The sequence below is a fragment of the Neomonachus schauinslandi genome, chromosome 4 (assembly GCF_002201575.2).
Source record: "Neomonachus schauinslandi chromosome 4, ASM220157v2, whole genome shotgun sequence".
Lineage (NCBI taxonomy): Eukaryota > Metazoa > Chordata > Mammalia > Carnivora > Phocidae > Neomonachus > Neomonachus schauinslandi.
The window spans coordinates 83,739,807-83,762,043 of record NC_058406.1 but is presented as its reverse complement, the minus strand read 5'-3'; the positions used below and the strand labels follow the sequence as shown (position 1 = coordinate 83,762,043).

Here is a 22,237-nt window from a genome sequence, read left to right as displayed (position 1 = left end):
ACCAGGTCTCCCTCTCCGGGAAAACTCATCCAATCTCATGGCTTTAAGTACCATACATAAGCAGATGACACCCAGTTTATCTTCCACCCCAACCTCCTCCCGAACTCTAGATACTCTACACTCTGCCCTGTATATTGCACTTCTGTCCTTCTCCCTGCTCCTTACACATGTCAGGCAGCTTCCCATCTGATGTGTTTACCTGACGGTCCCTCTACCAGGAATAATCTTTTGAACAGTCCCCTGCCCCTCTTCTTCACTATTAAGGGCTCTGTCACTTTATGCAGAGGACTTTGCAAGCCCTTCTAAAATAGCACCCCCTTACCCTGCTTCATAGCATTCACCACCCTAAGACATTACGTCATCTATCTGTATGTTCATCTGCTTTATTGACTGTAACCCCTATTTGAATATAAGCTCCGCAGGGGCTGGGTATTTGCCTATGTTGTTTACTGTCTAGCACAGAGTATGCACTAAAACATTTATTGAATGATTTCTTAAAAAGATTTTACTTATTTATTTGACAGAGACAAAGAGGGAACACAAGCTGGAAGAGCAGCAGGCAGAGGGAGAGGGAGAAGCGGGCTCCCTGCAAGGAGCCTGATGCGGGGCTCGATCCCAGGACCCTGGGCTCATGAGCCGAGCCGAAGGCAGACGCTTAACCGACTGAGCCACCCAGGTGCCCCATTATTCAATGATTTTTAGATATGTTAAAGTTTCCTGGTTTATATTCAAGAGGTGAGATTATGAGAACATTTCCAAGATAAGTTGTACATTTCAGTAATGTTTGAGTTTTTTTTTACAATCAAATGTATTACTTTTGTTATCAGAACAATGGAAAAGAACACATAAAAATGTTAAAATTTAACAATAATGAGAAAGAATCAAATTATATGAATTTGAGACTATATATTTATGTAAACTAGTGAGAAGAAGTTTTATAAATAGACTGGTAAGACTTAATAAGGATGATATATAGGTTTTATCTTGAAAGTCAACTGTAGTTGATTGGTTGTGGCTGCTTGAAACACTATACTGAAAGGAACCCTGAAGCTAAACTGGGTCCTGCAGAAAAGAAGGATGTTTTCCAGGAAAATGGAAGGGGTGGGAATTGTGATTCATGCCAAATAAATGCCACTCCATGACTTTAAATCTACATGTGTACGATTTCCAATCCTTTGTACTCAGCTGAGTTCTCCCAAGAATTCCGTATTTGTACCTCCCTGCCTATGAGATCTCTATAAAAATGTCTAATGAGAGATCTCAAACTTACTCACAAACAAAACAGACCTTTTGATCTGCAGTGCTCTTCAAAAAGAAACAAACATTATTCTTCCTCTAATCCTTCCTCTTTAATAAGGACACCTTCATTCACTAGGTTGCTCACATAAAAACTCTAGGAATTATCCTTGATTCCTTTCTTTTACTCAACCCTGATCTAAACATTCATATCCATAAGCAAATCTTATTAGCTCTAAGCCCAAAGCATTTTCTAACTTTATCTATATCTCTCCAGGCTCTAGATGAGTACCTCAGACCAAGCCACCATGGCCTCCCATTTCATCGACTCTAATAACTTTCTAGCTACTCTGCCTTTTTGTACTCTTGCCCCCTTATAATTCATTACCTACATATCAGCCATAAGTAATTTTTAAAAATACAAATCAAATAATGTCACTTCCTTATGGTTTCTCACTGCAGTAAAAATAAAACCATACTCCTAATTCTGGCTCATTTTCCCAGGCCTATCTCTCCAACTTTACCTCAAACCACTCTCCTCTTACTCCCTACACTTCAGCCATATTGGCCAACATTATTTTCTCTAGAGGGTTTTGATACTAGCTGCTCCTTACAGAATGCTCTTCCTCTGACATTCCTGTGACATTCAGGTCAGTTTAAATGCCCCCCCTCTCCAGAAAACTTCCCTTATCACTCAATCTAAAGTAGCAACCCAATCACTATATCCTATGTTAACTCTCTGCATACTACAAATAACTATTTGATATTTGTGTAGTTTATTTATTAATTTGTTTGTTATCTCTCTCTCTCTCCTACTATAATGTAAGATTATTAAAACAGTATTGTATCACCACTCTGGTGAGAGGGTCTATTTAATAAATATTTGTTGAAAATATTTTGTTAAAAACAAATGTGTAATATTTCAGTAAAAAAGTTGTGGGTATGTATTTATTTATTCATATTTGTGGACTAACTGAATGGGAATAGAACTAAGTAAAAATTCCCTATTTGGGAACAGAGAAAGAAATTCTCCAAGGTTGAAAAAAACATGAATTTATTTTGATTCAAATCCAAAATACACAAACTTTTTGCCTGGCAGAGTCCGGCGCTGACTTACAACAATGAAAAAACAACTTGCCTTCATGGAGCATAAGAGAGAAGAAACGGGCTATTTCAATTTGGTAAGTAAATGCCATGAAAGGAATAGTAAAAAGTGCTATAGGTATATTTAACCCAGCCTGAGAGGTGGACGATCAAGAAATGCTTCCTGAAGAAAGGGCTGTTTAAACTGAAATCTGATCTGAAGGATGAGCAGTTATGATGGACATACTCGGAGGAGGAGGGAGACAGGCACTCAGTGTAAGAGTACTTTGGGGAAAGGAAATATGGCCCAGAATCCAGAGAGCTCATAACATATTTTCAGGAAACTTAAAGTAATTTATTTTTTATTTTTTATTTTTTAAAGATTTTATTTATTTATTTGACAGAGAAGGAGCGAGAGAGCACACAAGCAGAGGCAGAAGGAGAGGGAGAAGCAGACTCCGCACCGAGCAGGGAGCCTGATGTGAGACTCGATCCCAGGACCCTGGGATCATGACCTGAGCCGAAGGCAGACGCTTAACGACTGAGTCACCCAGGTGCCCCTAAAGTAATTTAATATGGCTGGAGAGAAGATAAATTGAGAAGGGATGAGAGAAAGACTGAGAAGTAAACGAGTAACATCATAACGCCCCATTGAGCAGTTTATTCTTTTCCTGAGGGTAAGAAAGTGCCACTGAAGAATTTAAAGCAATATAATATTTCCATGTACCATAATCTTCCTTTAAGAAAGATCACTGTGGCCACAGGGTGGAGAAGAGTTTAGAGAGAGACAGAGAAGCCAAGCTCTTCCAAGCAACAATTGATAGGAGAATTAGGATAGTAATAGTGGAGCCAAGGAAAAAAAAAAAAGCAATAATTAAGATCCAACTCTAAGTATAAGAAGCAACTAAAACTTATAATACAAAACAAAATAAACACTGAACATGCAAATAGAGAGATACACAAGTTACCAAATCTATCAGGAGTTAAGTTTTATAGAATTCTGTGACATGTAAGCTGAACTTTCAAGGAAGTATAGTTAAGATTTCCAAAGATGGGGGCGCCTGGGTGGCTCAGTCGTTAAGCGTCTACCTTCGGCTCAGGTCACGATCCCAGAGTCCTGGAATCGAGCCCGGCATCGGGCTCCCTGCTCTGCGGGAAGCCTGCTTCTCCCCCTCCCACTCTCCCTGCTTGTGTTCCCTCTCTTGCTGTGTCTCTCTCTGTCAAATAAATAAAATCTTTAAAAAAAAAAAAAAAAAAAGATTTCCAAAGATGGGGGTGCCTGAGTGGCTCAGGTGGTTAAGCATCCGACTCTTGATTTCAGCTCAGGTTATGTTCTCAGGGTCATAAGATCGAGCCCCATATCAGGCTTCAGGCTGAGCCTGGAGCCTGCTTAAGATTCTCTCTCTCGGTGCACTCAGTCAGTTAAGAGTCTGCCTTTGGCTCAGGTCATGATCCCAGGGTCCTGGGACCAATGACCATGGCAGGCTCTCTGATCAGGGGGGCACTCTGCTTCTCCCTCTTCCTTTGCCCCTCCCCCTGCTCGTGGGCATGCTCCCTCTCTCAAATAAATAAATAAAATTTTAAAAAAGATTCTCTCCCTCCCTCTCCCCACCATTCACATGCTCTCTCTCAAAACAAAAACAAAGATTTCCAAAGATGAAGAAACTTCCAAACTTTATAAGACTTTTACATAGCAGAGTTGCTTCCTAGTACAAATAATTTGAAGAAACTTAAAAAATAATCTGCATGTTTAAAATGTATAACCATTTTTAAAGGTAAGAACTTCAAAATCTATATTTATGACTATTTTATATAAGATTATAATTCCTCATAATTAAGTATACTCTATTCAAACATAAGCTGTAAAAATCATCATAATCTGCCCTCTAGTTACCATTAGAAAGCAAGTTTTGCTGACAGTAAAATCATTATGGATAAATAAAACAAAAACAGTCAAATCAAGACATATGTTTATATACTTAACATTAAATAATTAAGACTGTGAAAGAAAGGCAATATATTATTTCATTATTCTGATAAAAATTAAATCAATAATAAAATGTATTTCAGAGGGTGATAAATATGAGATACTATATAATCTAATGCAGCAAATATTTATTGAGAATTTACACACACACACACACACACACACTTTACATACATGTTCGCACAATAGAGATAAACTATACTAAAAGACAGACCCTTCCTCAAGAATTTTATAAAACTAGATAGGGAGATAGACACTTATATACCTCAATAAGCATTTTTATAAGACTTTTGCAATGATAATGTAACTTTATAAATTAAATAGCTGTAGAAGAGACTTTAACATTTTCTTGCATTTGATAGTGTAAGATATAGAATAAGATTCTAACTATAGTTAATACATTTTACATTATTAGTGTTCTACTCTACAGATAGAATGTTGGATTAAAAAAGATCCTACTAATTTGGATTACAATCCCAAAAGATTAATTGCTAAATACCAAAAAGAAACATCAAAACCTAGATGAGAAATAAATGGCAAACAGAAAAAAATAGGAAGATGAAAAGAGAACTTACCTACATAGGAATTTGTTAAAGGCCAAAGGAAAGCCAACACAATCATAATTTGTATTATAGATCTGTAATTTAAGTAGCACATTTCTCACTTCTCATTTTAATACCTGAAAGTAACATATAACACTTACCTTACAACTATAAGCATGGCTATCAGGATCGAACAAATAGGATCTGCTATCATTAGACCAAAATTTTGCATCATGATGGCAGAGGCAATTACACCAATACTTCCAAGTGTATCTGCCAGAATGTGTAAAAATACACCTGGAAACAAAGCATAATCAGAATCAAAATAGTATCTTCTGATCAATGAAAAATACAAATATTTCTTAAAACTATATTCTTGACTTTATATATAAAAAACTAAATACCAATCTGGAAATCAGGAAGAATGTAGATTCATTGTTTAGTAATGAAGTAAGAGTACTACTTCTGGGAATGGAAATAATCTTTCCTTTTTCAAATCAGCAGGGTTCAAAATATCTGATTCATAAATTATACTTGTTCTTAATGATCCTTAATATTTTGGTATAACATAAATGAGGAAGTAAGTACAGAAATAAGTTGATTTTAAGCACATTCATCTCTGGTTAAAAGACTCCATAAGTTAATTAATAATTTGTTGAAAGAAAATGGCATTAGGCTGAAAGAACTGTTCAAGAAACATTGTAACTACAAATATATGTACACACAGAGCCCTCTGCTGGTAATTAAAATTATTACTACTTGAGACTAAATTTCCTATGGACTCTAACTCTATAAATCCTGGTATACTTATTAATTATCCTGAAGGTTTTGTTACCTAAATTATACACTAAGCTCAAACCTGATAAGGAAGAAAGTAGAGATCTGAATATTTAAAAGCAAATATAAAATATTTTTAAAACTTCTAATAAATAAATATTAAATTGTTAGGATACTGATATTCTGTCTTGAAACCTAGATACAATATTGTGATACTGTGATTTATAATAAGAAATACATATTTGGTCTTCATCCTGGTTTCTGGAAAACCCTGGGAACTTCCTAAGTGACAGTGACAAAGGTGTCTCTGGTTAATGTTAATATACTTTTGGACCCCACCTAAGGATGGGATACCAGGAGAACCAATCATATGATTAGAGGGTTGGAACTTTCAGTCCCAGGCCCCTCTGACCTCCAGGTATCAGAGAACTGCTTGCTTATGAGAGTACATTCTTTACGCCCCGCATTGGATTTGGGCACAGAATCTTAATTTGTGGTCAGAAGTGAGATCAGAACCAGAACCCATTAAATATTAACATTTAATAATTGACTGGAAAACCATTAAAAAAAATCAAGAAGTTTAAAATACATTATTTCTTAAACAGACTTAAGACAACAAATTATTCAACATTTAGATCTTTAATAGGTAAAATTTACTGTATACAGACATTGTCTTTGAAACAAACTTAAACCACGTTACTAAAAATAGAATATTTTAAAATAGCATTTATTCTATCTGAAAAGAAATAATACATAAAAAAACCTACTTTAGAAATACTTATTCTACTTTATTATTCACTGGACTATTAAAGGCAAACCATTTTTTTAGGTGTAAAACACAGATTTACTAAAACTTGAAAACACTTTCTAATAATTTAAAAACAGACTATTACTGAGTCCAATCAAATCTTAATGTGCTCTAGGAAAATATGCTTCGATTCATCTTCTACTGTGTAATTTTATATCAAGTATTTTACCAAATATAATTCATCCTGCAGTACTTAATATACTTTTTCATTTGTATAGATTACTGACGTTTATAACTATTCTTCAAAAAGCTAATGGCTCTATTTCCTGTAACAAAAATATTATGCCAAAGCATACTTAGAGGAAAAAACTCTTCCTCTAGGGTATTTCAAATAGCAAAGAATTAAACAGACTAGTAAGTGTCAAGGCCACATTAAGTTTAAAAAATAAAACTGAAGAAAAATACCCATCAAAGTAGACGGAAGGGACCTACGCTTCAAAACTCTTAAGTGAAATGTGATTTTAAGCCCTTATATTCTTTAATCAGTGTTTTAGTAGGATCAGACATAAAAACAGCTCTAAATAATCGAAAGGAAAAAGAATCATTTGTTCTTGATTTTTGACTGAAAAGTCCCTGACTACATCTTATGTGCCGACCTGAAAAGTGGCTTTATTAGCAAGTGTCATTAATTACCTAAGCCCTTCTCACTTTCTAGTTAACTGTTTCAAGAAGAAAAATCACTAAAGAAAGAAGTTAAACTAGTATGTTTAACTTACATAAAAGTTGAAAGCCTTAGAAGACCTGGAAGGATACGAATATTTTAACTGCCCAAGAACACTCCAGCCAGAGACTATATATATATAAAACAAATGTACTACTCTGCTAAGGGATTCTGACAATTTGGAATGCCATCCCCAGGACAGGGGTATATGGGAAATCTCTGTACCTTTTGCTCAGTTTTGCTATGAATGTAAAATTGCTCTAAAAAGTTAACTCTGTTATATTAATATTAAAAGATATATATATAATGCAAAGTGTGACCTTTGTCATATCCATAGGCATCAAATAATGATGGCTAAACAGGAGCTTACATGTCATGTAAAATGATACATTATAAAATTTTACAAAGCAGAGAAAATCAGTTTTGTCTGTGAATTATGATAGTTTCTTTGGGGTAGGAGCCAATCTTTGGCTCTGAATTTCTATTTAGACTTCACCATCAAAGTTTCCTAACTCCCAGCTCCCCACCTTCCTGCTTTTATTAGATTTTGACTTCAATCTGACTTTCTCAATAGCTTGGGATCCAATCTCTACTGCGCCTATTTTTCTCCACTATTTCTTGATATAGCTCTTGTTTTTTTTTTTTTCCCCCACTATGAATGTGCTCCTCCATACTGAGGAGTTTATTTCAGGAGGCTTAAATGTGTCCTCCAGTTACTAGTTTTCCATTTGCAAAATATATAGAATTGGTTTAGAACAGCATTTGCTGAAATAGCTTATAATCATGCATATGTAATGCATCTATATCCAATGCTATAAATTAGCCTTGATAATAGGAGTTTATTTTTAGTTTTGGAAATCATCACGAGTTGAGGGAAGGGAGGTTAGATCTGCCTTCCTAATTATCTTTTATACAAGCTGTTATGAAAATTACTTTATATTTTCTGAGTATCCATCAATTTATGGTGGCTGCAGCAGCCCAGTAGTTAGCTCAAGGATAGGGAAATCTGTCTGGTATTCAAAGTTTCCATGTGGGTACTCACACATGAAAACTGAGTTAACTGAATTTTTCAGTTATTTGCAGCATCTTCAATATGACCTCTGGCTAGAGGAAAGGATCAATAACAACAAAGCAAAGATTTAGAACCCAAATGACTCACATATTAAAATTATCAGATGCAAAATAAGAAAAATAAATTGTATATATATATTCTTATTTAGTAATCCTATGGAGGCAAATATATTACTATAGTGTTACTATAGTCATTGGCATGGCTATTATTTATAGTTAAGCAGTACAGTTTTTAACTACCGTAATCTTATTAAATCTAAGGAAATAGCCAAGTGATAGTTAAAAGAATGTATGCTAATATAACTAATAGTATAAATTTAAAAAGTCACAAAGAAAGATAATATTTTAGACACAAATACGGTTACATATTTTTCTTAAAGGAAAACTTCAGCTAGCTCAACACAATGAAACCTGTTTCATAAAACTGAGAAATACACAAATTACTTGTCATACCTTGTAAAATCTGTCTGCTGGGTCCTGCTGTTTCTTTTAAGGAGGGACCATCTGTAGAGAGTTAAGTTTAATTATTTTAAAATATATCTTCAATTACCGATTCAATTTTTGCAATTCAGAGAATTTTTCATTCAAATATATCATGAAGGATGCATGACTATACAGCCACATCAGATTTACAAAATTCTTTTTTAAATTTAATACAATTTCAAAATGGTATACAGTATTTAGGAAATTATTATATCAAGCAATCTGGTAAAAATAGTAAATTAAAAACATTGTGAAAGTCTTCTACTATTCATAACATACCTTATACTACAGTTTGCTACACTAATTTTACAACTGGAAAACTCAGACAAAACAAATCTACTGTTGAAAGTTATAAGAAGTCCAAGAAATAAAGCCAGGACAGCATCCAGGATAACAGACTATGGCAAACAAGAGCTTTCCAATAGCTTCTAGATGGATGTGGCAAGCTTTTCAAACAGAAGAGATAAAAACACTTTTCATTTTGCCTTTATGATGAAAAAAATTTAAAAATACTGCAATTTCTACACTGACTCTGAAGATACTATCAGCTTTAACATAAAAGCAGAAAACATAGGTAAACAAGGTAAAAGATCAGCAATATTGAGATCATCAGGAGGCCTGACAAGCTTTCTGAACATGTCTAACAGAAAGCCTGCCTGGGGTCATGGTTCTTGGCCCATAGTACCAAAGAGCTGACATATCCTTACTACAACTTTGATAGAGCCCGTAACAATGCCAGAAGAGGCATAAAAGCCTAAGGCTGCACAGTGATTTCTGTCTGGATATGGCACTGCTATGGTGGGGAGAAAGACACAGTCACCTTAAAAATCATGCTAATTGTCAAAAGTGTTAACTGTTCTAAAAATTCAGCTCCTGATCAAGGGAGGAGATTTGTCTGTTAAGTAGTAGGTCCAGATAATGACAGTAATTTTTGACATAATTATTTGGAAAGGTGCATTCTGCTATATTAATATAATGGTTATGTAAAATAATATAACTCCCACCTATGTAAAATCTGAAAAGTCCTTCTGGATATAAAATTTGTTATCTGTGGTAGACACTAGCTAGTTGTTTATCACCCATTTTTTCTTCTTCTTCTTTGGTAAACAAATAAACTACATTTCCCAGGCTCTCTTGAGTTATATGATATATGTAACAGTATTAAGCAAAGAAATATGACAGGTAGGGCATCTGGGTGTCTCAGTCGGTTAAGCGCCTGCCTTTGGCTTGGGTCATAATCCCAGGGTCCTGGGATCAAACCCTGCATCAGGCTCCCTGTATCAGGCTCCCTACAACAGGCTCCCTGCTCTGCGGGGAGCCTGCTTCTCTCTCTGCCTGTCGCTCCCCCTGCTTGTGCTCTCTCTCTGTTAAATAAATAAATTAAATTAAAAAAAATAATAATTATGACAAGTAAACCACTTCTAGGCTCATAAAAATGTCCCATATGATCTTCTATGTACTCTATCTCCGGGTAGATGCAGGGAATCCAGTGGAGGGTTCCAAGGGTCAAGAATCCCAGGGATGAAAGGAACCTAGATCCCTAAATTGAATGAAAAACAGCACCCGCCCTCCTTTACCCCATCAACCCAAGAGCAAGATATAAACTTTTACTGCTTGAGTCACTGAGATATGAGCAGTTAAACCAAGCAAACAAAAACCAACTAGCTTTACTGACAGTGTAGCATTTCAATAAATACAGAGCTCACAGCATTTCCCAGTGAGACTATGATGTCTCTTAAGGGCAAAATGGAATCATGGCCCTATTATTTTTGTATCCTCATACTGGCTAATATATACTGAAGGCAAAAATAATAGTAAAGAGAAGATTTTGGAGTTGGATTTCCTTTTTTTATTTATTTTAGATAGAGTGCAGGGGGGGAGGGGCAGAGAGTGGAGGAAGAATCTCCAACAGACTCCCTGCTGAGCGAGGAACCCTATGCAGGGCTCAATCCCATGACCCAGAGATCATGACCGGAGCCAAAATCGAGAGTGGGACACTCAACCAACATAAAAAACTAAGAGGCAGATGCTTAAACGACTAAACCACCCAGGCACCCCTGGAGTCAGATTTCCTTGTGTTTGAAGCCTAGCATTTCCTTTTACTAGTTACTATGATCTCCATGTGCCCTGATGTCATATAAATTCTTCCTTGCCACTTATCCTTCTCCCCCTTGGCCAAAAAGAAAAGCTACCTTTCACCTATTTAGAATCTTACTACAGTGCATTGCTCAAGGTATAAAAAAAATTCTAGGGCAACAAACAAGGGGTCAACTGCAAATATTGGTGGTAATGCTACAAAAGCAACGACTCTACTGACTAGCTGGCAAATCCTTTTGTAAGCAACAGTTTCCAACTGTTTTTAATAGAATGCAAGGATTAGCTAATGAAGCTGCCAATTTATAGATTATCAAAAATAATTTTTGATAACAGATCACTAAGTAATTTTTGGAATGTAATTCTGAAGGTGTTCAAAGAATTCACCGAAACTGCTATAAACAGAATTTCTTCTATTTAAGGTTTCTTAGCACTTGCATTATAAAGCTAGAAAATAGGAACAGAATTATTGCCAAAACCTTTTTTATGCTGATAACTGTCAGTGTCATTTTTCCAAACACTAATTGAGAAAAAAAGAGCTCAAATTATCGCATTAATATATGTATTTTAAGTAAAACGTTGCCTTTTATGATTATACATGCATCAACATTTTAAAAATAGAATTACTTTGACTTTTAGTAATAACTACAATAACTCCAGGGGCGCCTGGGTGGCTCAGTCGTTAAGCGTCTGCCTTCGGCTCAGGTCATGATCCCAGAGTCCTGGGATCGAGCCCCCATCGGGCTCCCTGCTCAGCGGGAAGCCTGCTTCTCCCTCTCCCACTCCCCCTGCTTGTGTTCCCTCTCTCGCTGTGTCTCTCTGTCAAATAAATAAATAAAATCTTTAAAAAAAAAAAAATAAATAACTACAATAACTCCATCCAAAAGAAATGTTTAAACGCTAAGTCTTATGTTTCTAGGAAATAAAAAATTTAAATTTATATACCTATTTTATTGCCAAGAAGTAGAACACATGATCAATTAATAACTTAACCCAAATATAATCCCTTATTATAAAATTCTGTAATGAAAATAAAAATTCAAGGAGAAACAGGATGTTGTTAAATTTATAACGATTTACAAGTTTTGAATGGGTGAGAGTGGGTCTCAAACCACTAAGTTCTTTGGAGTCCAATGAATATATTTCAGAGTAATATAGAACTTTCATTCTAGGGGTATCTGGGTGGTTCAGTCGGTTAAGAATTTGACTCTTGGTTTTTTACAGTATGTTTTTTACAGTTCCTCTAAAGTTTAAAATAGAACTACCATATAATCCAGTAATCACACTACTGGGTATTTACCCAAAAAATACAAAACACTAATTTGAAAGGATATATGCACCACTCTTTACTGCAGCATTATTTACAACAGCCAAATTATGGAAGCAGCCCAAGTGTCCATTGACAGATGGATAAAGATGTGGTGTGTGTAAACACACACACACACACACACACACGTTGGAATATTATTCAGCCATCAAAAAGACTGAAATCTTGCCATTTGCAATGACGTGGATGGAGCTAGAGTGTATTGTGCTAAGTGAAATAAGTCAGTCAGAGAAAGACAAATACCACAGGATTTCACTCATTCATAGAATTTAAGAAACAAAACAAATGGGAGCACGTGGGTGGCTCAGTTGGTAAAGCATCCGACTCTTGATTTCAGCTCAGGTCATGATTTCAGGGTCATGAGGCCAAGCCCCACATCAGGCTCCATGTGCTGGGCATGGAGCCTGCTTATGATTCTCTCTCTCTCTCATTCTCTCTCGCTATGCCCCTCCCCCCCACTCACCCATGCTCTCTCTCAAAAAAACAAAACAAAACAAACGAACAAAGGGAAAAAAAAGAAGACAAACCAAAAAACAGACTCTTAACTAGAGAACAAACTGATGGTTACCAGAGGGGAGGTAGGTGGGAGGATGAGTGAAACAGGTGAAGAGGATTAAGAGTCCACTTATCTTGATGAGCACTGAGTAATGTATATAATTGTTGAATCGCTATATTGTACACCTGAAACTAATGTAATATGGTATGTTAAGTATACTGGAATTAAAAATAAATAAGTAATAAATAAAACATACCAATATAATAGTTACAAAAATATAGCAAATTTTAGAGACTGATAAATTAGGGACTTAATATTCAATTCCCTTTTCAATTTTCAAATCAAAAGTCTGAGGATTCTATTTGGCAGGTATAGACAATACTTGAGAATATAATTTATTTAAAGATAATCTGACTGTGGTATCTAAGTAACTTCTATTAATCTATACTCTGAGCAGTGGGGAGGGGCAGAGAAAGAGGGAGAAGTAGACTCCCTGCTGAGGAGGGCCTCAATCCCAGAAGCCTGAGATCATGACCTGAGACAACAGCAGACGCTTAACCAACTGAGCCACCCAGGTACTCCAGCATACAAAGATTTCTAAGGGCACAAGGAAGTATCGGGTGATATTCACCAAAAATTACAATGAAAATATGCAAAACTGAAAACCCCTATTGTATTTTTATAAGCCTATGTAGGACAAAAGGCTTTATTGTACTTAAAAAAACGCACCCAATCTCGTCTGTACTTAAAAAATTATAATTTTCATTTGCTAAAATGCAATTGTTTCTCATTCACTGAAGCTCATTTAAAATAGTAGCACATAGTATAATATACTCACTGAAAAACAGCTATATCCTTGGCATTATACTGAGTTAATTTCATTATATACTAAAAATGAACAAGCCCTGCGAACCATTTAGTCTGATTCATTAGAAAGGAAGTTGATTACAAAACCTTTTGAAGAAATTATCTCAACTAAAAGAGTAATCTATACAAAATTTCTGTATATTTGGAAGGCTGTCCATTTGAAAGTATTTTGGCTGTACTTACCATGAGAATGAAAGTGTCCATGTCCATGAGCATGATCATGACTATGTGCAGCACCATGTTTCAGTTCATGACTGTGGCAATGATCTCCATGGCCATGTGCCTGATCCAGAACACCATTAAAAAGGGAATGACTGTGTCCATGGCCTAAAAAGTAGTTAGAACAAAAAGTATGTAAAACTATATTATATAAATGGTTACAATAATACTGATATCAGTGAAAAGACTAGCTCTAAAAAGAGATTCAATTAAGTAAAGATCTACTTGTAAAAAGTATTATAGATTCATTAAAACTGATTGAGTTCCTACCATGGAGTATGGGAAGGAAATGAAATATGGAGGGAAGTGGTAGACTTTACTGGAGATGAAAATAAGTGAGAAGTACACAGAAATATTTAGAGATTAGACAATGCCATTCATTCATTCATTCAGGAAATACTTACTTGAAACACACTATGTTACAGGCACTATTCTAGGCACTGGGGATAAAGCAGTGAAGACCACAGACAAAAATCTTAGCTAAAACTTTGCAAAGTACTATTACATATACTATCAAAGTAAAACAAAATGTATGCATACGGTCACTTTGAGGCAGTGGCAGGGAAGGCACTGTATTTGATAAAAGATCAGGAGAATTACATTATAGCAGGTAGAATCCTTAGAAAAAACAAAAACAAAATAATGCAACAAACTTTGAAGGGAGAGGTAAAGTAATGATACCAGAGTCATTATAATATAAAATGTCCAGTTTTCAACAATGACAAAAATTGTAAGACATGCAAAGAAAGATGAAAGTATGCTACATACATAGAAAAAAAAAGCAACCCACAGAAAATGTTCCTGAAGGAGACCCAGATTTTGGACAAAGACTTTATTTAAATCAGCCATTAGAATATGTTCAAAGAAATAAAGAAATCCAAGTCTAAAGAATTAAAGTATAACAACAATAACTCACCAAATAGAGAATATCAATAAAGAGAAATTATAAAAAAAGAACCAAACAAAAAATTATGGAATTAAAGAAATATAGTAACTGAAATAAAATATTTACTAGAAGTGCTCAACAACAGATCTGAGCTACAATTATGCAAACTTGGAAGATGGATCACTACAGACTGTCCACTCTGAGGAGCAGAAAAGAAGAAAATTAAGAAAAATAAACATAGCCTTAGAGACCTGTGGAAACATCAAATGTACCAAATTAAGCATTAAGGAGTCCCCAAAAAAAGAAGAGACAGAAAAAATATTTGAAGAAATAATGGCTGAAACCCCAACTTTGATGAAAAATATTAATCTACACATTCAAGAAACTTAGGAAAATCCAAGAATTAACTCAAACAGAGCCATATCTAGAAACATCATAGTCAAATTGATGAATGTCAGAGACACTGGAAGTTGTACACCAAGATAAAAATAACTTACCATGTATAACAGAACTTGAGTAAGATTAACTGGTGACTTCTCCACAAAACCCATGGAGGCCAAAAGCCAGTGGGATGACAAAATCAAAATGTTAGAAAAAGACTCAACTAAGAATGCTAAACTCAACTCTCTCCCTTAAAAATAAAGGAGAAATAAGACATTATCACATAAACAAAAACACTACCTGCAAATGAAATGAAAGAACACCAAACAGTAACAAAAATCCACACAGAGAAATAAAGAGCACTGGTAAAGGCAATTATGACAGAGGATAAATATATTTTAAATTTATGACTCGTTTCTTCTCCTGTATGTTTCAAGAGACAATTGTACTGAGTAATAATTATAAAACTGTATTGATGGACATCATAAAAGCATGAAATTTGTATGACAATAATAGTATGAAGAAGAGAGGTGAACATGGCGGTATATTGGAGCAAAGGTTTTGTGTATTACTAAATTACTATTAATCTCAACTAAATTGTTTTAAATTAAGATGCTACTTGTAAAAGAAACAAGAGAAGTAAAAGTACACTAGAAAGTATTATATTTAAAAAACAGGGATCAGGGAATAGAGTAACAAAAAGGACAGAAGATATAGAAAACAAGTATTATAATGGCAGATGTAAATCCTACCTTAGTAGTAATTACATCAGATGTAAATTGTTTAAATATCCCAATCAAAAGACAGAGATTGTCAGAATGGATAAAAAAAAATATGATCCAGTTACATTCTGTCTACAAGAGACACACTTTAGAGTCAAAGACACAAACAGGTTGAAAGCAAAAAGATAGGAAGAAAAATACACCATGCAAGTAGTTAAAAAAAAAAAAAGCTGGAATGGTTATCATAATGTCAGACAAAATAAACTGTAAGCCAAAAATTACTGTAAGAAAAAAAAAGAACATCATATAATAACATATTCAATCTATCTGGAAGATATGACGATGATAAACATATTGCACTGAACAACACAGCTCCAAAATACATGAAGCAAAACCTAAAATAATTGACTGAAAAAATATATAATTCAACAATAATAGTTGGAGACTTCAATACCTACTTTCAATAACAAATAGATAACTTGGCAGAACATCAACAAAAAACTAGAAGATTGAACAACTATGAACAAATTAGACCTAACAGACATCTATAGAACAAAGAGTACATATTCTTCTCAAGTGTACATTTATCCATGCAGACCAAATGCTAGGTCATAAAATAAGACTCAATAAATTGAAAAGAACCTGAAATCCTAAAAAGTGTGTCATCTGATCACAATGGAATTAAATTAGATTATTAACGACAGAAGAAAAATGAAGGACACACTCTTAAATAACTAATGGTTCAAAGAAGAAATCACAAGGAAACTGAAAAATACTTTGAGATGACAAAAATGATATGAAAAAACATGACATACAAAACTTACAGATTATATTTCAGCAGTGCTTAGAAAAATATTTCCCTATGGTAAAAAAAATCTCAAATCAATAATCTAATTTTCCACCTTAAGAAACTAAAAAAAGAAGAACTAAAGGCAAAGCAAGGAGAAGAAAGGACATAAAAAATATTAAAGCAGAAATAAAATTAAATAGAGAAGAGAAAAACAATGGGAAAAAAAATCGATAAAACCAAAAGGGCATTCTTTAAAAAAAAATAAACAAAATTGATAAACTTTTAACTAAATTAACCAAGAAAAAAAATGACAGAAAGCACAAATTACTAAAACTGGGAAAAGAGAGGTCTTCACTACTGACCTTATGGAAATAAAATAAAATTTTAAAAAGACATACCATAAACAAGTAAACAAGGTAATTTAGATGGGATGGACAAATGGACAAACAAACATTCCTAGAAATACACAAACTATTGAAACTGACTCCAGAGGAAAAAAAAATCTGAAAAGACCTATAATACGCAAAAAAAAAAAAAAAGAAAAATTTAAAAACTTCCAAAAAAGAAAAGCCCAGGCCCAGATGACTTCATACTGAACTCTGCCAAACATTTAAAAATACCAATACTTCACACTCTTCCCCACCTACCCCCTTAAAAAAAATAAACAGAAGAAAAGAGAACACTTCCCAACTCATTACAAAAGGCCAATATTATCTTGATACCAATGTCAACCAAAGACATCAAAAGAAAAGTACAGGCCAAAATTCCTTAAGAATACAGACACAAAAGTTTTCAACAAAATACTAACAAACCAAATGAAACAATATATAAAAAAGATAAACCATGGCCAAATGGGATTTATCCTAAGAATGAAAAGGTGGTTTAATATCCAAAAATCAAGCAATGTAATACATCATATTAATAGAATAAGGATAAAAACCAACTGATCATCTCAAAAAATGAAGGAGAAAGTTGTGACAAAACCCAGTACCCTTTCATGATAAAAACACCTAGTAAGCTAGGAATAGAAATGAACTCTCTCAATCCGATAAAGGGCATTTCTGAAAAACACATGGCTAACACAGCTAACATCGTATTTTTTTTTTTTAAGATTTTATTTATTTATTTGAGAGAGAGAGAATGAGAGACAGAGAGCATGAGAGGGAAGAGGGTCAGAGGGAGAAGCAGACTCCCCGCCAAGCAGGGAGCCCGATGCGGGACTCGATCCCGGGACTCCAGGATCATGACCTGAGCCGAAGGCAGTCGCCCAACCAACTGAGCCACCCAGGCGCCCGCTAACATCATATTTAATGAAGAAAGACTGAATGCTTTCATCATAAAATCAGGGAAAAAAAGTAAGGATGTCCTCTCTCACCACTTCTATTTAACACTGTACTGAAGCAGGCGCCTGGGTGGCTTGGTTAAGTGTAGGACTCTTGGTTTCAGCTCAGGTCATGATCTCAGGGTCGTGGGATGGAGCTCTACCTTGGGCTTCACGCTCAGCAGGGAGTCTGCTGGAGATTCTCTTTCTCCCTCTTCCTCTGCCCTTCCCCCCACTCACGTGTGTGTGTGCTCTCTCTCTCTCTCACAGAAAAATAAATAAATCTTTAATATTGTGCTGAAGCATATGATCAGGGCAATTAAGGAAGGGAAAAAAAGGGCATTCAGATGGGAAGGGAAGAAGTAAAATCATCTCTATTTACAGATGACATGATACTAAAAAATTCTACAGAATCCACTGAAGATATATTAGAATATTGAACAACTTCAGCAATGTGGCAAAACACAAGATCAGTATCCAAAAATGAACTGTATCCCTAAACATTAGTAAAGAACAATCAAAAAAATGAAATTAAGAAAACAATCACATTTACAATAGCAACAAAAAAAAAGAAAGCCTAATTGTAAAGTTAAGAAGTGTGAAACATGTACACTAATAACTTATAAAACATGCTGAAAGGAATTAAAAAAGCTATAAATAAATGGGAAGGCATCCCATGTTCATGGATCAGAAGACTTAACATTGTTAACATGACAATACTTCCCAAATTGATCTACAGATTCAACACAATTTCTATCAAAATCCCAACTGCCTTTTTTTTGCAGAAATTGACCAGCGGATCTTAAAAAATTTTTTTAAAGATTTATTTGAGAGAGAGAGAGAGCATGCACACATGGGAGTGAGCAGAAGGAGGGGCAGAGGGAGAGGGAGAGAGAAACTAATGCAGACTGCACTGAGCAGAGCGCGGGGCTTGATCTCATGACCCCGAGATCACGACCTGAGCCTAAACCAAGAGTCAGATGCTTAGCCAGATGCACCACCCACGAGCCCGTATATGGAAATATAAATAAGTAAAATAATCTTAAATTAGTCAGTAATAGGTAAAATAATCTTTTTTTTTTTTTTTAAAGATTTTATTTATTTATTTGAGAGAGAGAATGAGAAAGAGAGCACATGAGAGGGGGGAGGGTCTGAGGGAGAAGCAGACTCCCTGCCAAGCAGGGAGCCCGATGCGGGACTCGATCCTGGGACTCCAGGATCATGACCTGAGCCGAAGGCAGTCGCTTAACCAACTGAGCCACCCAGGCGCCTTAGGTAAAATAATCTTAAAAAAGAAGAAGAAAGGTGGATAACTCACATGTTCCAATTTGAAACCACCTCAAAGGTACATTACTTTTTTTTTTTAAAGATTTTATTTATTTGACAGAGAGAGACACAGCGAGAGAGGGAACACAAGCAGGGGGAGTGGGAGAGGGAGAAGCAGGCTTCCCGCGGAGCAGGGAGCCCCACGTGGGGCTCAATCCCAGGACCCTGGGATCATGACCTGAGCCGAAGGCAGATGCTTAATGATTGAGCCACCCAGGCACCCCTCAAAGGTACATTAAACAAGTAGGGTACTGGCATAAGGATAAACACAGAGATCAATGAAACAGAGTTGAGAGTCCAGAATAAACTCTCACATTTTTTTTTAAAGATTTTATTTACTTATTTGAGAGAGAGCATGAGAGCGAGGAGGGTCAGAGGAAGAAGCAGACTCCCTGCTGAGCAGGGCACCCAATGTGGGACTCGATCCCAGGACTCCAGGATCATGATCTGAGCCAAAGGCAGTCGCTTAACCAACTGAGCCACCCAGCCGCCCCTAAACTCTCACATTTATGGTCAACTGATTGTTGACAAGAGTGCCAAGACAATTCAGAGGGGTGAAAATAATCTTTTTAACAAATGGTGCTGAGACAACCGAAATCTATATACAATAAAATATTGGGCCCATACCTCACACCATATACAAAAATTGACTGAAAATGGATCACACACCTAAATGCAGACCTAAATGGATACATTTTAACCATAAAATTTAAGGATGGTTCCTTATAAGAAATCTATCAATGTAATTACAAATTTTAAATTAACTAAGGAGGAAAAAAATGATTACTTCAATAGATTCAGGAAGAAAAGTAATATCCTTAACTTGATAAAATAGTTTCATCAGAAACAGACCATAAACATCAGACCAAATGGTAAAACTTTAGTAACATTCTTCATTGACTTAATGAAGAATGCACATTAATGTCACCTGGAGAGCTTTAAAACATGCTGATGTTTGGGGCTTCCTCCAGGGATTCTGATAAAATGTTAAGTTACTCAGGTGATCATCCAGGTTGACACAAGGATACAAACTAAGTATTTCCAATCAACACTGTGCTAGAGATCCTGGTTATGCAATAAGACAAGCAGGAATAATAGTTTTTATTCTTAATAGTAATAAAAACATCCAACTACCTAAAAATGAACTGACCAAAAAATACAAAGATCTTTATCAAAATAGCAAAGACAATTTAGTAAAAGACATAAAAATTCTTTTATGCATTCCCAGTCAAAATCTCCAAAAGATTTTTCATACAACTTGACAAGCTGATGAAAAAACCAATTGAGCAAGACAGGTCCAAACAACTTTGAAAGGCAATTTAATATAGGCTAAAAGTGTTCTTTTACCTCAATGGGGTAAAAGGCAGGTTAATAATTGGTGCTTGGAAAACTGCTTATTCACACTGAAAAAAAAAAAAAATTAAGTCGTAACTCACTCCATTATGAAAACAAATTACATATAGATGAAGGAACAAATGGATGCGGGAAAAAACCCTGACATTTTAACAGCATTAAAATATAGGAGTATACGTTTATGACTCAGGTACAGGAAACATCTCAAACAGTAGAAAACACGCCAGAAAAAATGTAAGAAACAGTAAGACTATATCCAAATTAGAACCCCTATATAAAAGTTTAAAGATAAGCCATAGATTGGGAAAAGTTGTTTGCCACACATAAAACAATTAGTATACAAAACATATAAAAATTATTATAAATGGATTAACAGGAAGACCATAGAAAAACAAGCAAAAATAAATAGACAATTCTAGGAGAGGAAAAACCTGAGTGGCCTAAAAACATACAGAAAGATTTTCAACCTCAATACTAATCAGAGAAATAATAAATAAAATGAGATAACATATTTATCAAAGTATTAGCAAAACAGTTTTAAACCCATAATAATAAGTTCTGATGTAAGTGGGATGAAATTAGTACTGGCATTCATTGCTGGGATAAATGTGGATGAGTCATTTCGGAGGGCAATTTGCCATTGTCTATTGAAACTAAAAACTGTACTTCCTGTGTTCCAGCAACTCTACTTATATTCCAGCACAGTAAAATTCAAAGCACTTTCTGTGATGGACATGTTCTATATCTGCTGTCCAATATGATAGCCTTATGTGGCTACAGAGCACTGGAAACATCGCTAATATAACTGAAGTGAATTTTTAATTTTATTAAATTTAATTAACCATAATTTAACTTAAATAGCCACATGTGACTAATGGCTACCAAATGGGATGGCACAGCTTAGGAAAAACACTTGCATATGTTCACAAGGATATGCTTCATGTGGAAAGGACTTAAAGTCTATACACAGAAGACCAGCTTAAATAAGCATAGTATCTCACACCATGGAGTTTTATGTTAACAAGTGAAGGCGGACTGACGTATACCAAACAGAAGGATCTCAAAAACAGATGGTAGAATAAATTTCATACCCACATACACTATAGTTTTTAGTAACTAGATTTGTTTTGTGGTTTTTAATGTTTATTTGTTGGTTTTATATAAATGGTGTCATACTAAACAGATAAGCTACAGAGGTCTGGAAGCATCCACACCAAACTGAGAACATGTATAATCTTGAGATGGCACTTGGATAGAGGAACATGGAGAAGTGGGAGTGATAGCTCAGAAAGACATTAGTAAGAGTCTATTAACATATTATTTCTGTTATTAAAAATCAACACAGGCTTTAATTTTAAAATTTATTAGTTGTTAGAAGTGATAATTATGATGGAAAAGAGAAAAATGAAGAAACAAAGGGTTCTAACCATCATACCAGAGCCATGAGAATGTCCATGACCTCCATGCTTGAAAACAAATATTCCTACTAGGTTTACCACAAACCCAAGAATTGAAACAAGAAGCAGTCTCTCATGGTGTACATCAGGAGGGGCTAATGCTCTCTAGAAAACACATAATACAAACAAAGAGCATTGATATAATTTCTGATTGATCAACTGGTAAAAACAAAAAGCAATTTTTAAAAATTTTTGATTACTTTCAAAATTAAAAGCATTCTAAAAATATATGCCAAAACAGTTTATAGGAAAAAATAAAAAAAAAATAGTGCTCACTTACTGCAGACAAGATAAAATTACTATTTTTAAAGAAACACAAATATTTAATAGCATGACTGTTTGGTCTAAAA

At 34.9% G+C, this 22,237-nt stretch overlaps 1 protein-coding gene across 1 annotated transcript in view; it reads right to left on the bottom strand.

Moving 5' to 3' along the window:
• The window catches only part of SLC30A7 (solute carrier family 30 member 7), an 82,365-nt gene that overhangs the window by 40,860 nt on the left and 19,268 nt on the right, over positions 1 to 22,237 (bottom strand). Inside the window, exons 5-8 of the mRNA XM_021690272.1 lie at positions 21,866 to 21,992; positions 13,616 to 13,759; positions 8,619 to 8,669; positions 5,010 to 5,145 (exon numbers count right to left, since the gene is read on the bottom strand). Coding sequence (XP_021545947.1) covers positions 5,010 to 5,145; positions 8,619 to 8,669; positions 13,616 to 13,759; positions 21,866 to 21,992 — 458 coding nt within the window. The remainder of the gene's footprint in view (positions 1 to 5,009; positions 5,146 to 8,618; positions 8,670 to 13,615; positions 13,760 to 21,865; positions 21,993 to 22,237) is intronic.